The sequence below is a fragment of the Dipodomys ordii genome, unplaced genomic scaffold (genome assembly GCF_000151885.1).
Source record: "Dipodomys ordii isolate 6190 unplaced genomic scaffold, Dord_2.0 Scaffold41, whole genome shotgun sequence".
Lineage (NCBI taxonomy): Eukaryota > Metazoa > Chordata > Mammalia > Rodentia > Heteromyidae > Dipodomys > Dipodomys ordii.
In genome coordinates this window covers 9,636,391-9,664,364 of record NW_012267257.1, presented here as the reverse complement: position 1 = coordinate 9,664,364, position 27,974 = coordinate 9,636,391, and the positions used below count along the sequence as shown (strand labels likewise).

Sequence of the window (27,974 nt, the reverse complement as noted above, 5' to 3'; positions counted from 1 at the left end):
TGGTAGAGCACTAGCCTTGAGCTGAAGAGCTGAGGGACAGTGCCCAGGCCCAGAGTTCAGGCCCCATGACCGGACCCAAAAAAAAAAAAAAGGTTAATTATCTTGGAGCCTGGATTGAGAGTTCTTTTCAGCCATCTGGCAACCTTGAACACATTGCGCCATTCTGTAAAATGGAGGCAGGTAAGCAACCACCCCAGAGTTGGTGAGTTATGCATTGTAAGGCTCTCAAGACAGTGTGTACTCATAGTAAATTCTAGGTAGTTGTTCCCTATTAAAAGTCAATGACTTCTGTGGACTATCCTTGAATCCACTGCTTTTTTTTAGAATGGGCCATGTTATGCGATGAGATAAAGTGGAGAACCTGGAAACATCCAAGCACCAGTGATTTATAATCTTCCTCCCAATGTCTTTACAACAGAAATTAACACCTCTTTTTTAGTTTAAACTGAGTTAATATTGAAGATTATTATATACAATGGCATTGGCTCCTCTCTGCACACTTCTATTATTTCAGGTAAGCCAGGACCTGATAACACTGCATACAGACCTGTTCCCTGTATTCTGAAGCTTCCATCCTCTAGCCAAGGTGACTCACTGTTGGTTTTGCTGACTATTTTCTCGTGTGCTTCTCATGTGCTCTGAGGGCTCAATGGAGCCACATCTGCATCTGAAGAAGGCCTAACTCTGGGTTAAATGATCACTTGTGCGGATGGGAGATGCATGGCTTATCTATCATCCATTTCCAAGACTTTCTCCTCAGGACTCCCATCCTGAGTGTGCATCTTGGACATTAGTAGCATAGGCCTTGGAGCTCAGGAGGGCCCTACCAGTAATTAGTGCTTTGCTGTTGGCTCCTGGATTCTCAAACATTTTGTGTTTGAACTTCAGGAAAGAAAGTCTAATGGGAAAAGTGGAGCATGCCACCAAGTAGAGGGAAATACGCAGTGGCTCCTCTTTCTGTACACGCCATTTGCACATGTGTTGTCCATTAGCAGAAAATTAAGAGGCCTCATGGGGGTGAGAGGTCTGTGTCTCAAAGTGAAGTGAGTGCAAGTGTGTTCATTTTTTTTTAACTGATAGAGGGATTGGGGGCTCATGCCAGCAGCCTGAAGGGGTCACACTTTCAGCTTGAAGCGAAACTTGCTTCTGAAACTTGCCAAAAGCAACACAAGTGAGCAAAAAATGCTGTCATAGCTGCCTTACTGGTTTTAGTTCCCTGCAATTAATGACACAGAATAAAAAAAGCAAGCTATAGTTCTTTTTTGTGCTTTACTATTCACCATTCGTCCACCAGTGATATATAAGTAGAGAGCTTTGGTAGTGTGGATATGCATCAAGAAGCAAAATAAAAGCAGTTGAATCAGTGTCTACTCCTCTGGTGAGAGGAGAATACACACACACAAACATATACAAGTAGTAATATACAAATTAGTTCATTTGGAGAATTTCACATAGGAGTTAAACTTTAGTGATAAAATTCATGCTAATAGAGTAACACTTATAACTTGCTTTATTTAATGCCATTCAATAACAAATAAAATGTATTATGGAAAAATCTAGATAAAGATTGCAGCAAATAAAAGGCTTTTTTTTTTTTTTTTTGCCAGTCCCGGGGCTTGACCTCAGGGCCTGGGCACTGTCTCTGAGCTTCTTTCTTGCTCAAGGCTAACACTCTACCACCTGAGTCACAGCACCACTTCCAGCTTTTTCTGTCTGTGAGGTACTAAGGAATTGAACCCAGTGCTTCATGCATGCTAGGCAAACACTGTACCACTAAGACACATTCCCAGCCCAATAAAAGGTTTTATAGAGGCCTATTCATGGGGGCATTTCATTCTGCATTGTGAACAGTGGATCCTCATGTTTATTTGGCCCTCATCCTCACAAATCATGTGGCCATCCCTTCTTCTTCCTCAATTATTTCGACTGCAGAAGCTGGAAGCTTGATGTCACAGCCTCTATTATATGTAGCAGTAGCCATGTGACCAAATTCAGGCAAATGAAACATCAGTGCAGTCTGTTGGCAATCCTTGAGGAAAGTGGAAATGACTGGTGCAGGAACAATCTTTGGGAATGGGACCACATTGAATACCAATACATATTTGAAGCTATGCAGCTATCTTGTAGCCACTAGGCAATAAACATGAAAATAGAAATTCAAAATGTATACTGGCCAGAGTGCAAAGCTGAGTCTATGTCCTTAGAGCTGCTGAGCAACCACCAGCAGCCATCAACCTGGACATTTTGTGTGAGGAAATATATCCACATATATGTACATATATACACATATATGAATATACATACATATATGTATGTATGTGTGTAGATATTACACATTGAAATCTTACCTAATGGAATGGTATTAGAGGTAATTAACTTCTCTAAGTATCTAGGTTTAAATGAGGCCATGAGGTCAGGAAGGCTTACCTCCAATAATGGGATTAACATAATTAGAAGAAAAGTAAGTGACTAAAGGTGAAGAAAACTTAAGACTCTTTACCAGAAAGCTGACTGCAAACTAGGACCCGAGCTTTCGCTAGACACTAGACCTGTAGGGGCCTTGATCTTGGATTTGTTTTTTGGGGGTTTTTTGGCTTCTAAAAGTGGGAAAAATAGATGGTTATTATTTAAGCCAACACAGCCTGATCTAGGGCACTTACTAATTTTAACCACTGCGAGCCTTTCCGTTACTGTAGTAAAGACGTGGGCTGAGAATTATCTACTTGAGCCCAGGGTCTTTTATCCAGAAAAGACAGCCTGTAGCTTCCAGGCCTATCATTTCCTACTGTCAAGGTCCCAAATCAATCTGCTAGGCCAGGGATGGAAGCAAGATGCAAATGGCATGTCCATCCTTCCATTCTCTTCCTCTCCCTCTCTCTGTTAGTTCCTGTGTCCAATACTTTCATTTCAGTTATTCCCAACTTTCATTATGATCAATCATTATAAGAAAGTTCCAGAAAGAGACAGCTTCAGACAATCCAGAATATCTGTGACTCAGCTCTGGCCTAGTCAAGGTCACCCTCGAATCTTTACAACAACACTGATTCTAAGTCCTTCTTTTTTTTTTTTTCCAAGATGACATGATAATGATTGAAGTCAATCAAATGGAAAAAAATACTGGATAGAAAACTATACAACCCATTTCAGGATGGAGGAATAATGGTGACGACTTTCAATGTTGAATTTCTTCTTCTTTTTAAAAATGTAACAACCTTCTTTGGTCACTAAACTACCGTTCTCTCTAGAGACTACCACGTGTGTGAGCTCAGTATATTGTAAAGGTTTAGTAATTAAGCATGCAATTCCAGCAAAGCAAGGGCAAATGAGGGGCCGGGCCACTCATTAGGTGAGATGACAAATGGTTGGCCTTGGCCCAGCAATATGACTGTAATTAGGACATGTTAACAGAGCTGCTCTTGGTAGAGCCTTGCTCACATCCATGTTTGGCAGAATAACTTAGAACATGAGTTATAGTTATTTTTAGAAGAAGAGAATTAGTTCAAAACATGCCATTTCCCAGCAAGCGTTATTATTTAGCAATCTCTTCCAACGGGAATAGCTTAAATATTTACTAGGGACTTTTGAGCAGCGCTTATCTTTCACTGGAAGGCTTTGCATTAAACCTGTTCCAGACATATGGGTCAGAGTTCTCACTCATCAGGTTATTCCAGGGTCAACCAAACTCCTGAGTTAGCCACAGGCTCTGTATTTTCCCCTCGTTGTCAGCACAGAAAAGACACAGACTCACCTTGTGTTTGGCTTGATGGAGGAGTCAGCAATTGCTGGCTAAAAAGAGCTCCACAGTATAACACAGAGAAAACGCTCCCTGGGCAATTGGAATACATTGCAACTGCCTTTAGGCTCAGAGAGAAATTCAGCATGAGTTCTAACAGCACTGGCTCCACATCACAAAATTAGGGCATCCATAGAAGGAAGTATGTTGAATAAACGCAGGATTATCTTAAGAGAGTCAACACCTTCTCCCTTTACATTGCCTTTGTGTGAGATATTTTGGGGGTACATTGGTGGCAACAGTTTGGCTTTTAGCTTAGACATTTTAACAGCTAAATTAATACCCCTTTCCAGGATGCTAAGGCTCCCACATGACATTGAACTTCTAGCACTCGGGTCTGAATACCACTGCTACTAAGTCTGTTTTCATTTTGCAGGGCATTTCAGTGCATCTCCCAATGATTGGCCAAAAGCAGTTTCTAGTTCACTGAAAAAAAAAAACAACTGTCTTTGGGTGCATGAGCAAGAGCCATTTGCCAGCAAGGTCTCCAGGATTATCTACATGGAAATAACGCACAGGCATATAGCACTTGCATAAGCCCAATAATGTCTACAACATATTCTCATCAGAAGCTTTCTTGAGCTCCTCCTCAGCTGGGATCACTTCCATCTCTCCAGGAAGCTACTTTGTGTAGTCTATTTTTCTGTGTTTTGCTTCACTGTTGTCAGAAAGAGGCCAACCCTTTTAGTTAATGCGAAGAAGGCAGTAATGTTAAATATGGCATCAAAATATGTACTGAAAGATGACTCCCCGTCTCCCCCAACAAACATCTTACTCCCCAGAGTAAAAACAAAGCCTGCCCTGGATTGTTCTGCTTAGAGGTCTGAAGGTTTTGTTGTTGTGTCTTTTTTGCAGTGCTGGGAATTGAACCAAGGGCCTTGTGTACACTAGGGAGGAGCTTTACCACCACCCTCCAGCCTTCTTCATTTTCCTGAAATGCCTCACAACCTTGAACTGTTGTAACAGTCAAGGATGTCTGAGTGTACTAATTTGAAATACCTGTGATCACTGACCTTCCTTCCTGACACTGTAGCCTTTCTGAGTGGCAGGCCATAGCCTAGATCAGTCCCTTAAAGGTCAAACGTGAGTGAGCAGGGGAAAACAGAAGGTAAAAGATAGGGACCAGTAGTGCACTTATGACTGGTTTTCAGACATTGAGAGGACTCTGAAGGAGCTCTTATCCATGGATTCCACTGAATTTCCAAGAAAGGCCTGTGTGGATTTGAGAGAGAATAGCAATTGTATGGTAATTTGCTGATCATCTTACTTCATGTATTTCTTCATTCTCTTCATCTTTCTATCTAGAACATATTATAACTAACACCGCCCCAATTGTCTAGTCATGGGTATTATGAATTATAACTTAGTTAGACATATACATACATTTTAATCTATCATATCCCAGTACAGGAGAATGTATGGCAAATATTCATCAGATAATTGAGGAATCACTTGCTCAAGTCACTTAGCCCATCTATCCAGCATCAGCAAAATAATAATTCTCATTTGGCCAGGTGTCATTAGAATAATGTTCTGTTAATGAACTCTTTGAGTCTGATACTCAAATAAGTTATTTTGATCTGTCAGATAAATGTTGCTGAGTACCTACTGTATGGGTAGAACAGTTGGCTTTGTTGAATGTCAGAGTAAGCTGATAGCAACCACATGAAAGTATGCCATTCCAGTTTATTGAAACGAGTAAATTTATAGCTTTCTTTGCATACAGAAAAGTGCACAAGAAAATAAGTATGTACAAAACAGTTGTGTGGCTGATCATCACTTTCAAAAAAGTTCAACTACCTAGAAATAGTTACCTCCAGTTTAGTACTTTTAAGTATTTGGACTTATAAAGGACTATTTCAAGTCTGTGTTTCTAATGGACTGAGTAGGAAGCCAGCCAGAAAATTATGCCATAATAATCAAGTACTACAATCAAACATAAAACCACAGGACTTCAGCTTGGACTACTTAGGGGTGAATCAATAGAGGTTCACAAGTCCACCTTCTTGTTTAAATCCTGAGCAGTCGTTCTCTTCTTCGACCAAAAGGTGGCATTGGATGGGGTCGATCAACACCCACAAGAAAAAAAACCTGAGCATTAAGAGATAACATTAAAAAAACCCCAACATTAACAAAACAAAACTCATTTTGGAAAGAACGAACCCTTCACAACTGTGCTAGCAATATAAGTGAAAATGAACTGGGAACATTTCCAAAGTTACAAAGGGAAAAATATTGCAGATATTTAGATTTTCAATAATAACCCTAAGTCGCCTGTTCATTTCCTGTCTGTCTTCTTCATACTAGCTATGAGATTGGGACTTCAAGCAAGTTTTCTAGTTATTTTATAAAGGCCTAGTCTGACTCCCAGTAAGGATCCGATGTATTTGGCACAGTCATATTTAGGCTCATGATGTGTTTGTTGTGTTGCTCTTCAGAATATGATCCTTCATTGCTGAGTTGAGTTCAAGTTCTTCTCCATATTAGCTGCTCATCTGGAACTTCAGCTCAAAGAGTATAGTCTCCTGCTCCGTGGTAGGGGGTAGGGTACAGGTTGTGCCTATTTGCCATTCTAGCTCTTGGACTAGTAATGAGATAGAAAGGAGGCTCTGGATCTGTGAGTCCTTTGACTTTTTTTTTTTTGCCCCCACAAATATCCTTATGAAAGGTAGGTGATGCTATATGAACCAAGAATGAAATAGATGGGCAAAAAGATTCAGAGGGAAAGATGAAGAGAAATGAACAATGCTTTCTTTCCCTCTTCTGCAATATAATTAGCAGATTAGAAAATAGCCTTGGCTTTGGGAGAGATTAATCTTCAGAGAGAGGAGAAATAACATATGTAAAGGTCATCAGATGTATTAGATTCTAAAGTGTCTAAGGAGAAGCTAGACTTGCCTCCATTTTTATTTTTAAAACTCTCTATAAGAGACTGAAAGAAGGTATGTTTAAAGATGGCACCTTGCTATATCAGAATCTTTAGGTTTTGCTTTAAAATGATTTTGTTTGGAAAGGATGTGGGCATTTATTCAAGATAGAATGGTATGAGGGCTTGTGTTTGCTCCATCTCCAACCAGAGATCAAAGGTAGAGTGTTCTGGAAGGTTCTAGGAATGTAATAGGTGAAGTTCTGTAAGGAAGCTACTTCATTTACATAGAAGCTAGAGAGTTAAGATTTTAATTTAGGTAAAGCCATCGTTTCAATTTAGCTTTAGCTTACACAGAAAGTGAAAGGCATTTTAAAAGTGGAAGAGGCAACAAGAAATAAGGCAATGGATAATATGTCAAAGCTGGACAAGTCCAGAGGTCAGGACAGGTCTGGCTATTAGCTTTGTCCTTGGCACTTAAGGCCAATCTTTGTGTTCCTCAGGCTCATCTGCATTCCAAGTTCCTAGAGAAATATGGAAGAGGAGAAAAAAACAACCACACATGGTTAGACTTCTGGAATAGTAAGAATGTGTTAAATATCAAGTCACTATTGTAAATGTATCCCCTAGGGCTGAAGATTGAATAGATAATGAATCAGAGCATTTAATAAAGGGATAAACACAAAGGCTCATTAATATTAGCTATTTTCTTCCCCCAGAGTGCTCCTCATTCAATGTATTAATTTAAAACGTCACTGTTGTTATGTGTCCATATTATCAATTCAATGGTTATAAGCATGTATATATGTAAGTATATATAAGAACAAAACAGTGTATATAGGATTTGCTTTTGTCTAGTTTCAGGTTATCTGCTGACTACATTACTTTTTTTTTTTTTGATGTACTTAAGAATTCTTTCCTTAAATACCCAATTTAGTCATTATTGAATTAGGTAAGTATACAGTTCCACATTGGTTACTCCAAAATTACAGATATTTAACCTTTTCCCAATTTAAAAACTAGGACCTCACCCTCTCCCCTTGTGACCTCCTTTCTGATGGTGGGGCTCAGTAGACTCTTTTACTTACAGAAGGCAAAAGGATTTCCAAAACGGTCCCTACACACATCAGAAGATGCAGGTTGAGGAGAAGCCATCTAAGAACATAAAATCATCCAGTCAACATAAACAGTCAAAAAACACCTTTAAATCAAGACCCCACATTCCTTTAAAAACACACACATTCACAAACAAACAATCACTATGCAGGCATTTGTATCATTCTAACGTGACTCATGTATGTTTTTTACTCAAAATTGAAAGTAAGGCAAGGAAAATTGTTTTGATGACATATACGATCAGAAGTGGGAAATTAAGAACAGAAGCCTTTAAGTGTTTTTTTTTGTTGTTGTTGTTTTTGGTCCTGGGGCCTTAACTCTGGGCCTGAGCGCTGTCCCTCAGCTCTTAAGGCTAGCACTCTATCACTTGAGCCACAGCACTACTTCCGTTTTTTTTTTTTCTGAGTGGTTAATTGGAGATAAGAGTGTCACGGACTTTTCCTACCCCAGCTGGCTTTGAACCTCGATCCTCAGATCTCAGCCTCCTGAGTAGCTAGGATTACAGGTGTGAGCCATCAGCACCTGGCTTTATAATGGATATCTTCTATACTATTACTTCTCAGATTATACATGAATGGGAACAGTGACTGTAATCAAGGGTCCATCTCAAATAGACTCCATAAATAAAAAGCTATTTATCCGTGTGAGGTGAATTCAGGAAGTAGTTCCGTCAGCAAACATGCTGGGGTACTGGATTCTGGATTTTTACTTACTGAGGGTTGAGATGAGCTGAAGGGGCCTTTAGAGAAAGGGTTCTCGAATGCGTTCTCAGCAGATTTGGTAACTGGCAGGGCACTTTGTCTGGGAGTTGGCTTTGGTGGTTCTAGAAGATGACAAAACCAAGCCATGAGGAGACAATTTCCCCCCTCAGAATAGCACAAGTTGTCTTCTAGTCAGCTTATGTTTTAAACAAACACGGTATCATACTTCTGAAATTGTATTAGTAGAATAAAAATCACCATTGCCACCTACAAGGGTTCCCAGTGATTACTACAGGGACATGCTCCCCCCTCTCCCTCTCCTTCCTTCTCAGAACAGGAAGCTTGTATATTCAGAATTCCCTCGTTTAAGGACATAGAATATAGTGAAGGCTAATATCTAGGATTCCTGAATCCTAACATTCCAATAGCTCTGGGAGGCCCTTTCAAGAGGGGACACTAGAGGGCAGCAAGGGGCTAGCTCTAAGAATTAGCTATGATTAAAACAACAACAAAAACGAAAGGTTGACTCCAAACAGCGAATGGTTAAGTTGCCCCTAAGCCTAAATACCAAAAAGCAGCAAAGTGGTTGGAAGAGAGTTCTTCGGAGGGCTTTCTGGCAGTATGACAGTGGAAATATTTGTTGGCACAGTACCGTACAGAATAGTGAGTTGCTTACCATTGATCTTGCTCAACAGTTGATTGGCATCAAAATCATCATGGTCTGCGTTCTCCTGAGGGATGCCAACTTTACTGTTGAAATAACTGGAGAAGGCACTCGATGTCCCTGCGGGAGGCTGCTCTCCTTTCCTTGCAGGTACGATGGGTGGTTGCCGCAGTTGAAAGTCCTTAAACATTTCTTTCACCTCTTTGACTTCTGTATCCCCGAGCGGGTCTAAGGCAGTGAAGGCGTCGCTGGGGATGTCTTTTGGAGGACCAGTTCTGGGAGGGGGCTGAGGGGGAGTAGCCAGAGCGGACAGCATAGAAGATGGCTGAGTGGACATGGAAGCAGGGGGGAAAATATTGCTCTGAAAAGGATTCCCCAAAGGGCTTGTGGATGACCAGGCATTGGGTGCCACAGATGGAGAAGAGCCCCAAATGACAGGGGCTGGATTAGTTGAGGCTACAAAAGATGAAGGCTGGCTCCAGCCTTGAAGAGCTTGATTTGTACCAAAAACTATCGGTTGACCAAAACCTGATGGTTGAGCACCCAGCATAGCTCCAGGGACCGTTGTAGTGGGCTGACTGAAGACCACAGGCGTATTCCAAGGTCCAGCTTGAGGGGGTGTAACTGGCACACCAGCTGAAGGAGGGAGACAGTGCTTGTCAGGAGACAACAAATTTGCTTGATTAATTAGCATATATCAATTGCACAAAAGAATGGCATTTCACAGATGCATCTATCATACTCTGATCCATATAGGTTAGTTAGTTCAAACAGTACAGCTAGCATTCAAATACTAGTTGTATTAAACAGTACATCTAGCATTCAAATACTATTTGTATTTCAAAACTCCCGTTCTTTTTTTTTTTTTTTTGTCGGTCATGGGGCTTGAACTCTGGGCCTGGGCGCTGTCCCTCAGCTCTTCAGCTCAAGGCGAGGGCTCTACCACTTGAGCTACAGCGCCACTTCCGGTTTTCTGGTGGTTTATTGGAGATAGGAGTCTCACAGTCTCTCCTGCCCAGGCTGGCTTTGAACCGCGATCCTCAGATCTCAGCCTCCTGAGTAGCTAGGATTACAGGCGTGAGCCACCAGTGCCCGGCACTCCCATTCTTCTTACCACATCTTTTGACTTTCATCGTTGGAAGGGCATACAATCCCTAATATAGGTCATGGGGGTGGGGGGGGATGAGCTCTTAATGCAAACAGACACACATGCACAACACACACACACACAAACACACACACAAACACATATTTACTGATGTGTTTCAAATAACTAGAATAGCCTGACAATATCAGAAAAGAGATTTGTTGGGTGAACCTATTTGTATATTCAAACCACACTGACTACTAAGTAGTTCTGTAAGATAATCCATTTGGCTTTTTGACTCATTGATTTGATCTTTTCATTTAGCAGCTGGCTTCTGTCAAGAGGCTTATGGAAAACAGCTAGTATGCATGTGCATGAAGCCTCAACTTGCTTCTATCCCAAAGAAGCTATTTCAAAGTTTTCTTGCTTTCTAACGCTGCCAAAGTTGACACAGCTATATAAAGAGAAGATAAAATTTAGCCGGTGCCAAGATAGTTTTAGACCTTTATAAATAAAAACGGAGGAAAGGCTGTTACGCTGGGAGAGCTGTTTCATATAAAAGTGCTTCCTGCCTGTGTCATTCACAAACCCTTGCCAGTAGTTACAACAGAATATTGAAATGAGAAAGGAGGAGAGAGAAGACAAGGAGAAACAATATCCTTCTCTGGTAACTTGCACGTGATCTCTCTGGGTGAATGGCTGAATTGCCAACATCATTGCCATGTTCATTTGGAATTAAAAAATCCAAATCTCTCTAGCTGACCCTTTCTCTGGAGAGACTTGTTCCCGGATCTCGTTCTAATATAGAGGACATTTTCTTTCCTGTCTCTTCCCAAGTGTATTACTGAGCCAGTTAAACTGTCACCACTAACAAAATAAACCTAAATTCAGTTTCCTATTTATTTGTGGTACTGACGTTCTGCCCTGAAAACCTACTTGCTTTGAGGTTGGGAGCACAACATTCTTTTGGTAAATTTTCTTTCTTTTCTTTTTTTGGTTGGTCGTGGGGCTTGAACTCTGGGCTTGGGCGCTGTCCTTGCGCTCTTCAGCTCAAGGTGAGCGCTCTACCACTTGGGCCACAGCACCACTTCCAGTTTTCTAGTAGTTTATTAGAGATAAGAGTCTCAAGGGGTTTCCTGCCCCAGCTGGCTTTGAACCGTGATCCTCAGATCTCAGCCTCCTGAATAACTAAGATTACAGGTGTGAGCCACCTGCGCCCGGCTTTTGCTAAGATTTTTCTAAGTGACATGTTGAATTAAAACAAACTCCTTTGTATAACTACTTAAAGATAATAAGCATAGTAAGTTTAAAAAGCGTTTTCTAATCTAATAAAGACTAGGCCTTCAAGCTAGGCTTGGGAATTGCTTTTGCTTCTAGAATGAAAAATATTTTGCAAATGGAAGTTGGGTGGTTGAGCAGATGTCCTGTCTTGGATTTATGTAGTACTTGACTCTTCTGTTCATCTGGCCAGGAATGTATCTATCACATTCACAGAGAGTGGCAGATTTTAGAAAAGGTTACCTTCCTTCATCAGTATGCTTGTTTTCATGGTAAACTAAATCAGTAAAGAATATAATTAAAGGTGAGAATGTCTTAATAATGCTACCAGAAACTCCAAACCCAGTAAACTCCTTCCTATTCTGGCCCATTATGACTAAACAAGGCATAGGATTGGTCTTTTTAATAGTATCTTAATTCGATACTGATTTCACAGTCAGAAGTTAGTCTTCATTTACATTCAAGAAAATATATAGACTTCCAGAAGACTACTTCTCTTACATTACATATACAGGTCCTAAAAGTGAGTTTAAACAAAGTTATTGCTAATACTCTTTTTGCAGTTTATTTAAAATTTATTAACTGAATGGAGGGTTACTCACTAATGATCTTTACCAATTAGATGAGCAAAATAATAGAATAGAATAGAATAAAAGGCTAGGTGTTAGTGGCTCATGTCTGTAATCTTAGCTACCCAGGAGGCTGAGATCAGAGGATTGTGGTTCAAAGCCAGCCCAGGCAGGAAAACCCATGAAACTCTTATTTCCAATTAACCATAAAAAAGCTAGAAATGGAGCTGTGGGTCACATACATTATCACTAGGCTTGAGTGGAAAAACTGAAGGACAGCACCCAAGCCCTAAGTTGAAGCCCCAATTTCAGAACAACAACAACAAAAAGAATTTTATTGTCTTTCATGTTGGACTACTTGCCCTTCCTTGGGAAAATGCATGCCTTTAGTTTTCAATCATATCAATGAGAGTATTATTTGTGAGCAAGACAAATATATCTTCCAGGAGTTAAAGGCTTTCCCAGTGTGTATTTAAAGTTAGCCTTCATTGCCATCCAACAGATTGTAGCCATTGTGTTTCTAAGACATTTATGACCCAGCTGGAGAAAACAGGGCAAGGATTAAGAAAAAGGGGAGTGTGGCATAAAGCATTAATTTTATTACCTTCTGAAGCCAGATCAAAACACAGGGTAACAAGTCAAAGCTGAGGGCTCAGCTTTCTCTCATACCCACTCCCCACCCCCCAAGATTTGCAAAGGAGACAGTCTCCCAGCTGGGTCTAGCGGAAGCCAGACCTACAACCTTCCATGGTTGGCTGAGGATCCCTGCTAGTGGACAGGGGCTATACTGTGGGGCTCAGTTTGAGTTCCATGTCCAAACTTGGAAAGATCATCAGTATTCTGCCGTTGTATACCCCAAGGCCGCAACAGGGGCGCCTAGCCAACAAGCTTCACTTAGTCTGAATAAATTAACAGTTATAGGGTCCAGCTGTATTTTCAAGCTCACTTGTTAAATATTGGCTGTAAAAATTCTTCAGGGCATTGATATTAGACTACAAAGGTCTGTGATGTAATCCAGTCCCTGACACACTGCATGTGAGTTCTCTACCTTTTTCTGTGAGAGGAGGACATCTCTCTCATGGGGAGGTACAGAAAAAAGAGCAATGAGAAAGTAGAAGCCCACAGACACACGAAGTATTGAAGGAAAGTCTCTTGATGGTAAATGCCCAGGAGATGCTCGGAACACATGGGCTTCACACATTCACCTGGATTTTAGCCACTCAGCAGTTAGGAAATGAACACCTCCTTCTTTTGTTCCCCTACTTCTAAGATGATTAAACCGATTCAGTGTGACATTGCAGGAAAATAACACACAGACACATAGACACACACACACAGACACAGACACACAGACACATAGACACACACACACACACAGACACTCAGACACACACACACAGATTTCGATGACTATCTCTATAGGAGGCAGAGAAAGCCAAGATCCCTAGTCAAATTTACTAAGGGAGAAAGAGTCCATCTTCATCTCTTGTCCCCCACCTCCCAAGCCAGATTCTGAGTTTGCAGATATGCCAAGAAACATAAAAACAAAGACAGTGCCCAGCAAGACACCAAAGGCTATTTTTTGAGATTTCTGAAAACTGTACCAGAGAAATGTGAAAAGAACTGGAAGCTGGGGACTGAGTAGCAGCACAAGCCCTCAGACAAAGCCCCTTCACCATTCGCCTGCAGGAGGATGCTCTGGGGCCCGCATGAGCCAGAGACACACTTATCAACCAGAAGCCATGTACATCTTGGACATCTGATTAAATTCCATCACTTCCCTTAACTTGGTTTTCCTTCCAACTTCAACTTAAACCATACCCATATAATGCTTCAAAAGGGGATGTAGGCATTGGGAAGAGGTAGCTTTCCAATCATCATGGCAAATGACAGAGAAAGTATGAATGTTACTGCTTTTCCAACACAGACAATGCATTAGACTCTCCCATCTCACCTCTGTTTTGCCAGGGAAACTAGTCTGAGTTCAGAATTCCTAACAACCCCCAGGACAGGAAGCCACGGCTAGTTTTTCAGGTATATCCAATACTAAAAAAACAAACTAGGATTTCTGGTCATGTAGCAACTCGGAAGCCAAACTCCAGTTACAATACAGTTCAAATGGGGGTGGCGCAGAAGTAAAAGTTTTCAAAAGAAATGCTTGGGATCTCCAGTCTTGCAATCGTGGGAACTTCCATGGAGGACAGGAAGTGCCTCCTTCCTGAACACATCATTTCCTGGTGAACTAGCAGAGCCATTCCTAGCTGTACCTTGAGGAACCTACCTAGACCTGCAAGGGTCCCCACTGGGGCAGGAACACTTGTTTTGAAGAGATCCAGAGGGTTGGTCTGTGGGGCTGCAGACTGTCCTGTGGGTGCCATCTGGGCTGAAGGTTCGGGGGCAGGAGGAGCAAAGATGTCTGATGCAAGCAAGTCATTTGCTGAAGACTGACAGGATAGGGCCAGAAAGGGAGGGAGAAGAGTCATTCAGCAACAATGACATAAGCTTTGATCTGTCTCTTATTCTTTATCACAAACTTAGGATTCACATAAAAGGATTTTTTTCTATTATTAAAGTTAATTACTATTATCAAAACAACAGAAAACAAAAGACCAAAGGGGAAATAAAAAATGCCAATCACCTCAATGGGTTAACTACTATTGGGTCTCAGTGTTTGATAGCACCTTGGAATTGGCAACGTAAAACCTATTTTTGTTCTTTTTACATTTTTATTGGTCTGGTCTTCTTATTGGCTTAAAGCTTGAAGCCAGGAAAAGAAAGGACCACTATACATTAGTATTCTAAGGAATTTTGATCATTCCACATAGGGTAGATACACTTTAAATCGTTAGACAGACCTGCATATTTCTACAAGAATTTCTTTTAAAAAAAACTATACATACGTATAAAAACTGCATTTTGAATTGCTTTTGGGTGACACTGGTGAGAGGTCATAGTATCTTAGTAAAGTTTCTTTGGAGACAACTGGGTTATTAATATTTAAAAGATGAAACAGGCTAGAGAATGTTATACCAGCCTCTTGGCATTCATTAATAGAATACAACAGATGTGCAGGGCAGGTGTTAGTGTGGGGATGGGAAAGGGGGAAATCACAAGAACTCTTCCCCTCCCCTCCCAGAACGTGACGATCAAACTTACCAGCAGTATAGAAGCATAGCAGCATTAAAAATGAAACAAAACAACAACAACTTGTGTTTAGTATTAAGTGACAAGGCATGCAAACAGAAGGCAGTGAGAAACGCTACTGCAAAGCTCAGAAAGAACAGCCATTAAGGGGAAGCAGTCCTGGAGAACCAATGTGCCTCCTCCACCCTCTAGTTCACAGCCACAAGCGCAGCAGGGAAGAGAGCTTGCATCACACCACCCTTTGGTACCGAGCATGCGCTCTGCTAATGGATAGGTGGAGAAGACAATTCACCTTAGCAGTCCTTCTGCCTCTTCCTGGTTTGGTACTTTGTGGAGGTGGGATAATGGCTATGGAGTCATGTGGAGAGGACTGGACAGGGCTTTCCAAGTCCTGCTTTACGCCATTCGATACGGACAGTCCTTTGAGGGGGCTTCCCACAAAAGGGTTCGGGGAAGATTTGGTATGGAAGCCGTTCTGTTCTCTTTCAGATACCCCATTTTGAGTTCTCACTGCTGGCTGGCTTGGCCATGGGCCAGCCTGAGATTCTTGTTTGCCAGTCCGGTTAGAGATCTGGTCAAATTGTTGACCAAAGTAATCAACATCACCATTCAGGGGCCCATTACCCAGGGGAGTAGACAAACTATTCAAATTCTCTTTCTTCTGCTCTGGAGATTTGAGAGAATCAAACGAAGAGGGTGTCGATTGGTCTGCTTGTGCAAAAGGATCGTCACGGAAAGGATCAGGATTAGGGGTGGGAAAGAAGTTGAGATTGGCAGAAAAGGCATTTTCAGGCAAGAAGGCTGCCTGAGGCTTTGGTCGCGGAAGAGAGCAGGAGGTGATGCCGTTTGTTAAGAATGGATTTTCTTTTAAAGAATTCTGATTGGTGTCGATTTCAGAGTTTAGATCCACTAACAGGATATCTTTGCTTTCCTAGCACATTTGGGAAGAAAAAAAAAAAAGAAAAGAAAGAAAGTGTTAGTCCATGTTATGACTTCAAATGAGAAAACCACATACAAATGACCATGATTATCAACATTCCCATTAGATTTGGTCTTGAGAAGCTGGGTGGCTGTTAACCCTTCTCATCCACTGCTCCCTCAAAGTGGTTACTGGCTCCGGACTAGTTCTCCTGCCCCTCTCTCCCTCCCTCCACACAGAGTTGTTAACCCTTCTTTAATTACAATCTTACTGGTCCCTGCTCACCTGAGTTCCTGCACACAGCGCATTATCAGTCTCCTTTAAATTCTTGCCTTTGACAGTCTTAAGAGAATTGATTGTGTTTGCAACTCAAGATCTGTTTCTTAGTATACTTTGAACTTGAATGTGTGAAGTGACTTGGCAACCTTGGTCTTACCTGACGTGTGTACTGAGTCGTCTATTGAATGCCTATTAGCCGCTTAGCAGCACCTTCTTCAGTGAGTGAATTCATTGCTACATATTTTTTCATATTTTATAGTTTTATTTGCAGTGTTGAAAATTGAACTCAGGGATTCACACATACCACACAAGCATCCTACCACTCTGCATCTTTGTCAAGTACTTTTCCCTATCATTGACCCCATCCTCTGGATGGGGTGTGCAGGAAAGATTTTTTTTTTCTTGTTGGTCAGGGGACTGAACTCTGAGCCTGGGCGCTGTCCCCCAACTCTTCAACTCAAGGCTAGCGCTGTACCACTTGAGTCACAGCGCCACTTCCATTTTTTTCTGCTTATGTGGTGCTGAGGAATCGAACCCAGGGCCTCATGCATGCAAGGCAAGCACTCTACCACTGAGCCACCTTCCCAGCCCTGGAGGAAAGCTTTTTAACTTTTTGATCACAGCCAGCAAGCAGGTCTCCTGAAAGGTTTATGGCTGTTGTTGAAGGCATTAGCCAAGTTGTACTAATCATCTAACTGTGCCATCTCTTCTTTGGCCATATTCTGTCTATATTGTCCTATGAAAGTGATTCAGATGCCACACAAACTCTTGTATACTCTTTCATGACGTGGCTTACAGATGCCTGTGTTGCAGGCAGTGATCTTAATTATTTAGCACTGGAGTGAATTTGTTACTTTTGATTTGTATATAACAAAGAGACGTGAGTTTAAGATGTAATATTAATATCTATCAGGCCCAATGACTCCTGGCTCATGTAATCCCAGCTATATTGTAGACACAGATTGGGAGCATCATGGTTTGAAGGGAGCCTAGACAAAAAAGCAAGATTCTAGCTGAAATATAACTATTGCACAAAGGCTCCAGTGGTAAATAAAGCACCTATCTAGAAAACTCAGGATCCTAAGTTAAACCTAAGAATTGAAAAAAAAAAATCGATCTGGAAACTATACCCTAGACTTAATTCTATTTTCTCCCTATCATACCAGAAAAAGATTAGATTTTAATTATTTGTTATCTTCATTATTATCTATTTTTTTTTCGGGATAAAAATAGCAAACCTGATAAGCCTAACACATCCTTTTTTCTTTTTTTGTCAGTTGTGGGGCTTGAACTCTGGGCCTGGGCACTGTCCTTGAGCTCTTCAGCTCAAGGTGTGTACTCTACCACCTGAGCCACAGTGCCACTTCTGTTTTTTTTGGTAGTTAATTGGAGGTAAGAGTCTCACAGACTTTCTTGCCTGGGGTTGGCTTTGAACTGCAATCCTCAGATCTCAGCCTCCTGAATAGCTAAGTTTATAGGTGTGAGCCACCAGCACCTGGCTCACTTCCTTTATTTTAATTAGTGATATAATTGTTATTCTCCCTGGGATAGGAGGAATCACACTGACAGACCTTTCTGACTGACTCTGATTCATTAGTTCTTAATTATGCTAGTCATAGAAGGTTACTAACAATAAACACTGCTCAGCTAAAGGGGAGTAAGGAAGTTGTCTAGCATTATTTGATCATGGGGAAAAAAAAACTTTAAAGGAATATTAACCTTTCAAACCAGTAAGTGCAAAACATCTCCAATAGGGCTCCTTGTTGTTTAGAGAAAAGTTCAACTTTGAAAAACAAAAAAAGTTCAGATCCTATTTTATATCCATAGAAGAGACAACAAAATCAGACTTAAAATCTTTTCTCTTTCCTTACTTTGAATCATAAAGGCATAAGCCAGATTTCCTCTTTAGAACTAGAAGCCAGTCAAAAGAATTTGTAATTTAGAAAATAATTTAATCAACAAAACAGATTGAATAACCTATCAATAAAGAGATGTTTAAGTAATCAAGACACAGGGCAGTGAATTATAAAAGCTTGTGATTTCAGCATTCATTCATTTGTTCTGTGCCACCTCTAGGTTAGAACAGATGGTGTTCATGGCTGGTAGAGTTCTCCTTTTCAAATACTTCCAAAGAAGTTCTTAGGACACCAAGCAGGAGCCACACTGTTAGACTTCTGAATAGTCACCCTATAAGTAAAATGTATAAGGCTCTCCTCAGGTTGGTGTGGTTAATCCAAGATCAAGAGTCTACATCATAGACCGTGACAGGTGAGACTCCTCATCCACACCTTCATCACCTTGATCAGAACTTTATAGCTTCTTTCCTTGACTGCCAACACTATCCACTTAGCCACCATTCAAGAAACAGGCCCTTAAGACATGAAACTGAATTACAGGCCTTGTTCGTTCTTTCTTTCTTTCTCTTTCTTTCTTTCTCTCTCTCTCTCTTTCCTTTCTTTTTCTCTTTCTCTCTCTTTCTTTCTTTCTGCTATGGGAAAGGGAATATAAAGCCAATTGGAGAGGTGTCTGTGCAAAGGCTTTACTCAGTTCTGTAGCTCTTCTTTGGGTCAGCCAACCTCCTGTAACCATTTCAGCCAAACTGACGACTTCTCTACTCAAAGCCTTCCTGCTACTTCTCACATGTTTTAATATAAACTTCACTAGGCCAGCTGCCATTAGCATCCAATTTGATGCTGGCTACAATCTATTTCCCTATACACTTCAAAGGTGCAACTCAAATTCAGGTTCCTTACAAAAACTTTTCCTATTAATTTTTCTAGTTCAGTTTTATGTACTTGTCTCTTAGGGGGTGCATACAAGTGTATTCATATGGCTGAACTTGGCTCTCTGATTCTATCCCTTGGACCAGATGTAATTTCCTTAATAGTGGATCATGCCTTATATACTTCTCACATGAGCAGTGATTTCAAACTGTCAAATATTTAAACATCAAGAGCATGCTCTTCCCTCCTCTCTTTCGTTCTGAAACAATGGGAAATCACAGTGCTCAAGTAGATTTCCAGAAGATAAAGTATATTCTAAGTCTGTAGGATGTCACTTAAGTTTACAACATAAGTATTATTTGAAATGCACAAAAGGCTAGTGTAACAAACTAATAACACTCAAAAATATAGATAATTTTGATGACTTTTTCAATTCAGAAACATCTTCTAGAGCAATTACTGGAAGAACTGAGTATTTTTAACCATATTGGTTTTGTCACATGGAGAGAAATCTATTTTATGACTTATGAATATGGAGTCAATATGTAAGAACACATTGCCAGAGCCTAACCAGTGCATAACTATCCCTGTTAAGTTTTCTCCTACTTATCAAATACTATCTACTTTGAATTTCTACAAATCAAAAATTCTTAGGCTAAAAGACATCAATCAAAGACATTTATAGGAGGATCATTCACACTGCCTTTCATTTCCTTTTGCAGAATATTCTGGAAATCTTCACAAGCAGGTTAACCGGTCAGCTCTTCCATGCCTTGTCCTTGTAATTCATTTCATGTCTTCAGTGAGTGTCCTCTCTCTATACTTGGGAGGTACATTATTCAGGTATTGATTTCCCTTGGGGAGGTGGCTGCTAATGCAGGAGAGGGCAAAGTTTGAAAATCAAAAGGATCCTAAAACTAGGATGGCTCTTTCATATCCATTTAATCTAGCATTTCAACAGGTTAATCCAAAGGCTGGAGACTCAGAAGTTAAGAATGTCTGCCCAACAAACATAAGGTCCAAAGTTCAAACTGTAGTACTTCAAAGAGAAAAGAAGGAGGGAGGGAGGGAGGGAAGGCAGGAAGGAAGGCAGGAAGGCAGGAAGGAAGGAAGGAAGGAAGGAAGGAAGGAAGGAAGGAAGGAAGGAAGGAAGGAAAGAAGGAAGGAAAGAAAGAAGGAAGGAAGGAAGGAAAGACAGATGGACGGACGGATGGACGGAAGGCAGGAAGGAAGGAAGGAAAGAAGTAAAAGAAATAAAGAAAAGAAAGAAGTAACAGACATTCTGAAGAATGGACATTTCAACAGTAAGTCAGGATTCAATGCTGAAACAGCTTCTCTGTGACAGGCACCATGCAGTGTGATTCTCACATGGTGAGGCAGAAAGAACTGTGTACAGCCCTTGCCCCTCCTCAGCTGACCTAGGAGTTTATGCAATGGGGTTTCACAGCCCTGGCTTTCTGTGCAGGACTCTGGAAAGTGAGACTCTTCCTCCAACTTCAACCAGCTGCATGAATCCTGTGACTTTCTGGGTCATTTTCCTTGGTATTTACCCTCAGCGAGGTATTTTCTAGAGTAATTATCTGTTTGCCCAGTGATCACTTTCTTGCCCTTCATGTTCAAGTCTATAAAGTCTCTTCTTTGGGCATCATCTGAACCTGCAGACTAGATCATACCCTGTAACTGACATCAATTAATAAGTTTTGTGATTAGTTCTAACACTGATTTCTGCTAAATAGTAAATTCCTTGACCACAATATGTCATGCATCCTGATTACTGCTATGCTTTGCCAATAAAAAGTACTCAAAACACTGGTAAGTGTATGTTTCTAGAAGTCATTCAAAATTATGTGAATATTCTCATTTGAAGGCAGTTTTAGTAGGTCTGGAGAGTAAGGTATAAGTCTTGAATCTGGACTTTGTTCTCAAGTAAATGAGGGATTTTTGTCTGAATCAACACTTTCTGGTCTATAAAAGAAAATAGTGTGCTATTCTCACACAGTTGATCTACAATATTGAGAAGATCTGACATATTATAATGTGTTATCAAATATTAATCATTTTCTAACAAGGACAGGCTTCAGTTGAATGTAAATGAGCTTCTTATGTAAGTCATACTTTATGACATTAAATGTCACTAAGACATATGACACTAAATGTCATTAAGAAAGAATGAAAAAATTAAAGAGGCCAGAAAGCTTCATGATTAATCATATTTCCTTCTAATAGGCTATGCCAAGGATTTTTGCTCAGCTGCTTCTTCCAAACTGAAATAGCACCAAGAAAGACTACATTGCCTGATCCATTGCTCAGATTTAACTTCTAAGCACTATTATTGTTTCTGAATGAGTTCTGATGAGTTTCTATGGCGATTTAAAATTCAAATGTGTTCTAGCAGTCATTTACATTTTATGTGGAAAAATCAGCAATCCATCTTCCAATTTCCAATGCGATGCTCAAGATTTGTGGTTAATTTTCAGTTTGAATTAGAGATGTCATTGCCATTACATTGCAAATTTAAAAACAAACACTTACTGTTGGACTATTTAGGTCAGGAGGTGTAGACATGTCCCCAAACAAATCCATCTGGTCAACACCCTTAAAAAAGTATTTGGATTAGATTCAGATGTGTCTACCAAAAAAAAAGGATTACTTTGTATATTGTTGTTGTCCTAAACTAAGGAAAATAGTTGTCAAGACTGGCCTTGCATTCAACTCATTCAAATTTGATATTGAGACATCATGAAGTGTATACATGTTCCCAGACAAATACACCTGGTTCAGATAATCTACTTAAAAGATTCTTTTGTATACATACATAGAGCTGCCATGATTGGATTTTCATATGGATTCAGAACACATATGTTATTAGCTACATCTATATGAGAATCCAAGTTAAGTGAGTAAGAAACATAAAACTTCTCATATAAGCTAGGTGCTGGTGGCTCATGCCTATAATCCTAGCTACACAGGTGGCTGAGATTAGAGAATATTGGTTCAGAGCCAGTCCAGGCAGATAAACCCAAAAAACTCTTAGCTCCCACTGATCATCAAAAAAGCTAGAACTGGAGATGTAGCTCAAGTGTAGGTTGTCAGCTATGAACACAAAAGCTAAGCCACAGTGTAAGGCTCTGAGTTCAAGCTTTTTAGTACCAGCATACACATGCACACAAACACACACACACACACACACACACACACACACATACCAATTTCAGTTTGTTGGTTTGATCATCAACAGTCATTAGGGGCTCGCTTCCATTCTGACAAAAAAAAAAAAAAGACGGCGAACATTTCAGTATTTGTTTTTCTTCCATGTCAGCCTACGAAGTAGTTATGATATTTGCATTCATTATTTAACTTTTCATGACTAGAGATATTATAAACAGTAATCAGCTGGTGTGGGGAAGTGTGGGCAGGTAGCAAGCAAGGGTTTATACACATCACACACAATTTGTAGGAAGTAAAGATGGGGTTTTACCTCCAATGCTTTGTTGGCTTCTTCAGCCTAAAAAAGAAAGATAAACATATGTCTATAGGTTTTCAGGCATAAGGTAAGACGACTCTTGTATTTTTTTTCTTATAAATCCTGGATTTGTGAAGAATTTCTAGATTTAAACAAGGTCGATCTACAAGTTAGTCCTAAATTAATATATAGCTTATAGGGAGAAAAGATTAGAGCCAGGGCCCAGAGATCTGAAGTGTCTACCATGCATTGGTTTCCCTATTAGATTTCCAAAAGAAAAATTATTAGAACAAATAATTATATACTTAGACGAATGCTATACAATTCAACTCTCTAGGCAGAGCATATGTAGGCACAACATCAAAAATAGTCCTGGATACAATGTTTAATAAAGTTTATATCAAGTAGTACTTACCTTTTTCTTTTCTTCCTCCTTCTTCTTTACATTATAGATAACTTGGAAAAGGTCTTTCAGATCAACAACTAATGGCTCAGCCTGAAGTAAGAGAAAGCATTACTAATAATGTTTTATCCTTGATATTTTCTTCCTTTGTCTCCCATCCATTCTCAGGAGTGGTTTCTGTTTTCTCTTAAGGTTCCTCCTATCTTCACCTAGTGTGGACCTCATCTCCCCCATCTTCACCTTCTGATGCATAAAGAATAGCAGTGCTGATAAATGGAATCTAAATGTTCAGGAAAATGGATATCACAAGTGGATTTTCCAGATATTTAAACAAAACATGACTATTTTTGCAGTTCTTTCAAGGTTTCTGGAAATACTTCACGATTCTCCTAAATTCAGCATGAATCTTAGAAGACACTCAATTCTCAAAATTCTTGAGCTACATTCATGTGTGTAAGGGACACCTTTAAAAGTCTTTTTAGGCTGTTAGCCATTCTCTGAATTATTATTTGCTCATGCAAATTTTATTAGTCTAAGGAATTGCTTCCAACAAATTTTCTAGGTGAGTGACACACATTCCTGCACTCACTAAAGGATCAATCTCCATATGTCCATACCTCCGATTTAGAGCTTACCTGTTGCCCTGTTTTTATGGCAAAAAACTGGTGTTGTCCTTCTCCTCCACACACGTATCCAAACGCCCGGTTGTCTGTCACATCCCGGGCAATGAAAGAAATCTTATTTACTGGATGTTCATGCTCTATTACCTTTAAAAGGAACGTAAAAATGACTTACTGAGAAGAATGGACTCTGTTTGTATGCTGGCATAGTTAGGCATCAGATTCACATATGAAGGCATACTAAGAAGTTAAAACATTTAAATAAAGACATTTTAGTAGGTGGTTGAAGGCCAAGCTACTCTTACTAGAAAAGTTTCCAAAAAGGAAGGAGGTTAGGAAAAAAAAAAAGCCTTCCGTTTCAAAGGAAGAAAACAAAATTAAAAGGAACTATCTAGTCCGAGATTTTAATGTCCCATGCAAAGAAGATTTGAGAATGTATACAACAAGGAGAGCATCTAATCCTTAAACCAACCCAAGTTAGCTTAAGTGTAGTGATGCACACTTGTTACCCCAGCTTCTTGGGAGAATAAAGCAGACACCCAGGCAAACTAGCAAGATGAGGTTTCAAAGCAAAATAAAACAAACCAAAAAGTTCCAAAAGCAAAATAAAAAAGAATAAACCTTCCTAACTCTATGACAAAGTTAAGTAAACATTCTATTTATTTATCTAGAAAAGCGTTCAGAAGGATCCTATGTTGATGGCTGATGACACCATCACTGTCCAAAGCGGACAGTGTATAGTATGTGTGTGGGGATGTATGTGTGTGGGGTGGGGGGCGGGGGGAATGTCTAGTACATTCTGGAAGTTACCAAATGCTCTACTCTGGTTTCTCTTCAGATCATATAAATCTTTCACCTTTTACCAAATGCTGTCATCAAGTGATTTTCTACTGTCTTAGAAGATCTATCTCATTAAAATCCTAGGAGTTGCCTGTGGCAACAAAACTTTAATGTCTTAGTCCCGTGCTTGTGAGGCAAAACTCACCACTATTCTCCAGAGAGCCTGAAACATGGAAACTAGGAGTTGGAGGGTGATGAGGAAGACAGCAATGCCTACGGAGGGGAGAGTGAGTGAGTGAGTACCCTGGATGTCCTGGCTCTGAGACTGGCTGGTAGATCTTGCAAGTCAGAGAATGGATCTCTCTAGGGAGGGATGAATAGCAACCAAAGATCTTCACACACTTTCTTGACAAGAACTAAACTTTTTCATTGTTTTGAGACAGAATATTACTGTGTAAACCATGTTGGCCTAAAACTTGTGATCCTACTGTTTTAAGAATAGAATATATCACAATAATGAAAACATGTTTTTATAAGCAAGATTTTAAGTGATAAATATCACAATGTTATGTTGAGTAGAAGAAAAACCTATTCCAGAAGGCCTGACCAATGGATAAGGATCAGAAACCAATCCAGCAAAATAAGAAGGTATATGATTCATATGTGATAGAACAATAGAAACCACAACATAAACAAGATGACATTCTTAGGGTGAAAAGGCAAGGAAAAAAGCTCTTTAAAAAAGCTAGATGTTGGGGCTGGGAAGGTGGCTCGGTGGTAGAGCGCTTGCCTTGCATGCATGAAGCTCTGGGTTCGATTCCTCAGCACCACATAAGCAGAAAAAGCTGGAAGTGGCACTGTGGCTCAAGTGGTAGAGCGCTCGCCTTGAGCTGAAGAGCTGAGGGACAGCACCCAGGCCCAGAGTTCAGGCCCTATGACTGAACCCCCCCCCCCCAAATAAAAGCTAGATGTCATGTTTGACAAGAAATGTACTTATTACCTTACTTATGTAACTGTAACCCATCTGTACATCCTTGACAATAAAAAGAAAACTAGATGTCACTAAATAGCTCCTACATTCACATGTGACCAATATATTCAAATAAAGTAAGACCCCATGCATAGACCTATGGAAGATTCATAAGCAGGTATTGCTATCTGTATTTCTGGGATCGATATAGCTACCTGTGGGCCTGTATCTCTTACAGGAAGTGAATTTCAAAACAGCATGTCAACAGTGTGTCTTGACTCTCGACCTTCTATTCTACTTTTGGTCTATTACTACTGGGAAAGTAAATATCAACTATTATCATTATTTATTATTATTATTATTTTACAGAACCTCAAGAAAGAAAATTCTGAAATTCAAGTAGCCAGACTCCAGTGGTCAGAAAGATGCCAGTGAGTGCAAATCCTTACCCCAGTTTTTTCATCAATTATTTTTATCCCAGAAAGAGAAATGTTGACCCAGATCCTTTGCTTGTGTTGTCCCTGAGACCGACCAGCTGCTGCCATTCCCTGGTTAGGGAAATAAGGAAAAAATCTCATTTAAAGTACTCTATGACACCTTCATATTCCAATTATAAAAACTGTAAAGACTACTGGCTTTATTTTCTGTTTGTTTGTCATCAAAGAAAGGATCAGTCATCAGAATGACAGGATGGAATAGAAGATACTGGGAAGGTTATTTCTTTCTTAGTAATGTGACCCTGAAAAAAAAATCACCCCAAGTCTTGTGGCCTCAAAAGAGTCACTGGTAAATAAGTATAATGGACCTGGCTGGGCATCGGTGGCTCATGCCCATAATCCTGATTACTTAGGAGGCTGAGATCTGAGGATCATTGTTCAAAGTTAGCCTGGGGAGGAATAAAGCTACAAGTGGAGGGATGACTCAAGTGGTGAAGTGCCAGCATTGAGTGAACTCAGAGCACCCAAGCTCTGAGTTCAAGTCCAAGTACTGGGAGCAAAAAAAAAAATCTATCTGTCTGTCTGTCTGTCTGTCTATGGAACATGGACTAGAAGATCTTTAAAGAAGTTTCTATTGTTTATTGAGTACTAATTAGGTTCACATAGTAATATAGTAAAGAAATTTAAAAATTCAAAACACTCAAGGGCTAACTCAAAAGAAAACTAGTTTCCAGATAAAATTCTGAATTTTTGAACACTTTTTACATAAAAAATAGAGTATTTTATTTCTTCCCATGCAAAGGAAGAAACAGCAGATAAAAACCAATATTTATAACTATTTAGTGAGGAGTGAGAGATCTGGTTTGTCCAAGGGCTACCAAATGAAAAAGCATCTTGAGTCCAGCTATCTTTGATTAAATCATGTCTCTAGGACAGTTATATAAATGCACAAAGTAACTCAGGGTTTCAGAAGATGAGACACTGAGGGCTGGGGATATAGCTCAATGGCTGAGACATGGGTTTGACCCCTAATAGTACTCTCTATTAGTGTATGTATCTGTCTGTCTGTCTATCAATCAACATAGACACATATACATATACAAAAGGATAGATACATCATTAGATAAATTATGCAGTTAGAAAACTTAAATAACTAGACACAGGTAAGAGAGATTTCAAATAAGATTTCTTCTCATGAATGCTTGCTTAAGATACAAACAAACCATCATCTTTCCCTTTACCTTAAGTTTCATCATAGAGTCTTGGCTCATTTTATCTCCTCTTGCATCTGGAACATCATCAATACCAATTAGCTTGGCCTTATATTTTACACCATCACCTTTGAACCTGGCCAGTAGATATTCATCTGTCTTTTCAGAACCTGAACAAAAAATATAAAGGAGAAAAGTTATGTTTAAGGGTCTCTTGTAGGTGTGACCAAATGTGTTCCAAAGTCCCCAAAATGGGAGTAATAAATACACTGATTGTACTACAATTGATCACACGTGGGATATTCTGCCTGTCTTATTTTCCTTCTTTTTCATTGAATATGGAGTTGGGGTTGGGAGAAGATAAAGTCTTAAAGATGAGAAGCTCATGGGAATGCATGAGGTAGGAGGTGAGGAGAATATTTGTCAATATAAAGAGGATACATTTGTTCTTAACAGGAGGTAAATAATCTGCCAAAGAATTTGGAACTGAAGGACAAGGGAATTTTGAGTAAGCCACTGGACAATAATTGAGATACTAATCCCATCTTGCAACTTCTTCTGCTCCTCTTCAAAAGCTTACACAATTTCATTCCCAGAGCTAAAGGGCAGAAGTGGAAAGCTAGCAAGGACTCTAACACTGAGTACTAAGTCATATATAAGATCAAAAGAAGAGGGTCTAATAAAATTAGGATCTTGATTTCTTTTTTTCAATCATGGCTTAAATAAATAAATTAGTAAATATACTTCTGAAAGATAAGCACATAATGAGTAATTGTACCAGTAACTGAAGAAGACATTATGAAAGCCTGCCATTTAGATCTAAATTGGTATAATAACAGATTCAAAGGTAAGTCTTATTGCCGTTTTTTTTTTTTTCAAAGTTCACTACCCTGTTGAATTTGAACTAATGTGGCAATCAGGAAAGAGCTAACTTTTACTTAACCCAGAATT

General features: G+C 39.8%; 1 protein-coding gene across 5 annotated transcripts in view; it reads right to left on the bottom strand.

Annotated features, from left to right (window-relative positions):
- Positions 1–5,461: 5,461 nt before the first annotated feature.
- The window catches only part of Dab2 (Dab, mitogen-responsive phosphoprotein, homolog 2 (Drosophila)), a 51,616-nt gene continuing 29,103 nt past the window's right edge, over positions 5,462–27,974 (bottom strand). For 2 of the 5 annotated variants that reach the window (XM_013018598.1, XM_013018599.1), the window contains exons 3-15: positions 27,054–27,193; positions 25,825–25,923; positions 23,641–23,772; positions 23,018–23,098; positions 22,618–22,644; positions 22,346–22,399; positions 21,672–21,734; positions 15,511–16,149; positions 14,356–14,518; positions 9,153–9,776; positions 8,489–8,598; positions 7,748–7,814; positions 5,462–7,183 (exon numbers count right to left, since the gene is read on the bottom strand). In XM_013018598.1, coding sequence (XP_012874052.1) covers positions 7,182–7,183; positions 7,748–7,814; positions 8,489–8,598; positions 9,153–9,776; positions 14,356–14,518; positions 15,511–16,149; positions 21,672–21,734; positions 22,346–22,399; positions 22,618–22,644; positions 23,018–23,098; positions 23,641–23,772; positions 25,825–25,923; positions 27,054–27,193 — 2,201 coding nt within the window. In that variant the 3' untranslated portion in view covers positions 5,462–7,181. Of the gene's footprint in view, positions 7,184–7,747; positions 7,815–8,488; positions 8,599–9,152; positions 9,777–14,355; positions 14,534–15,510; positions 16,150–21,671; positions 21,735–22,345; positions 22,400–22,617; positions 22,645–23,017; positions 23,099–23,640; positions 23,773–25,824; positions 25,924–27,053; positions 27,194–27,974 lie in introns of all 5 variants that reach the window. The other 3 variants (XM_013018601.1, XM_013018602.1, XM_013018600.1) reach the window with 3 other exon arrangements.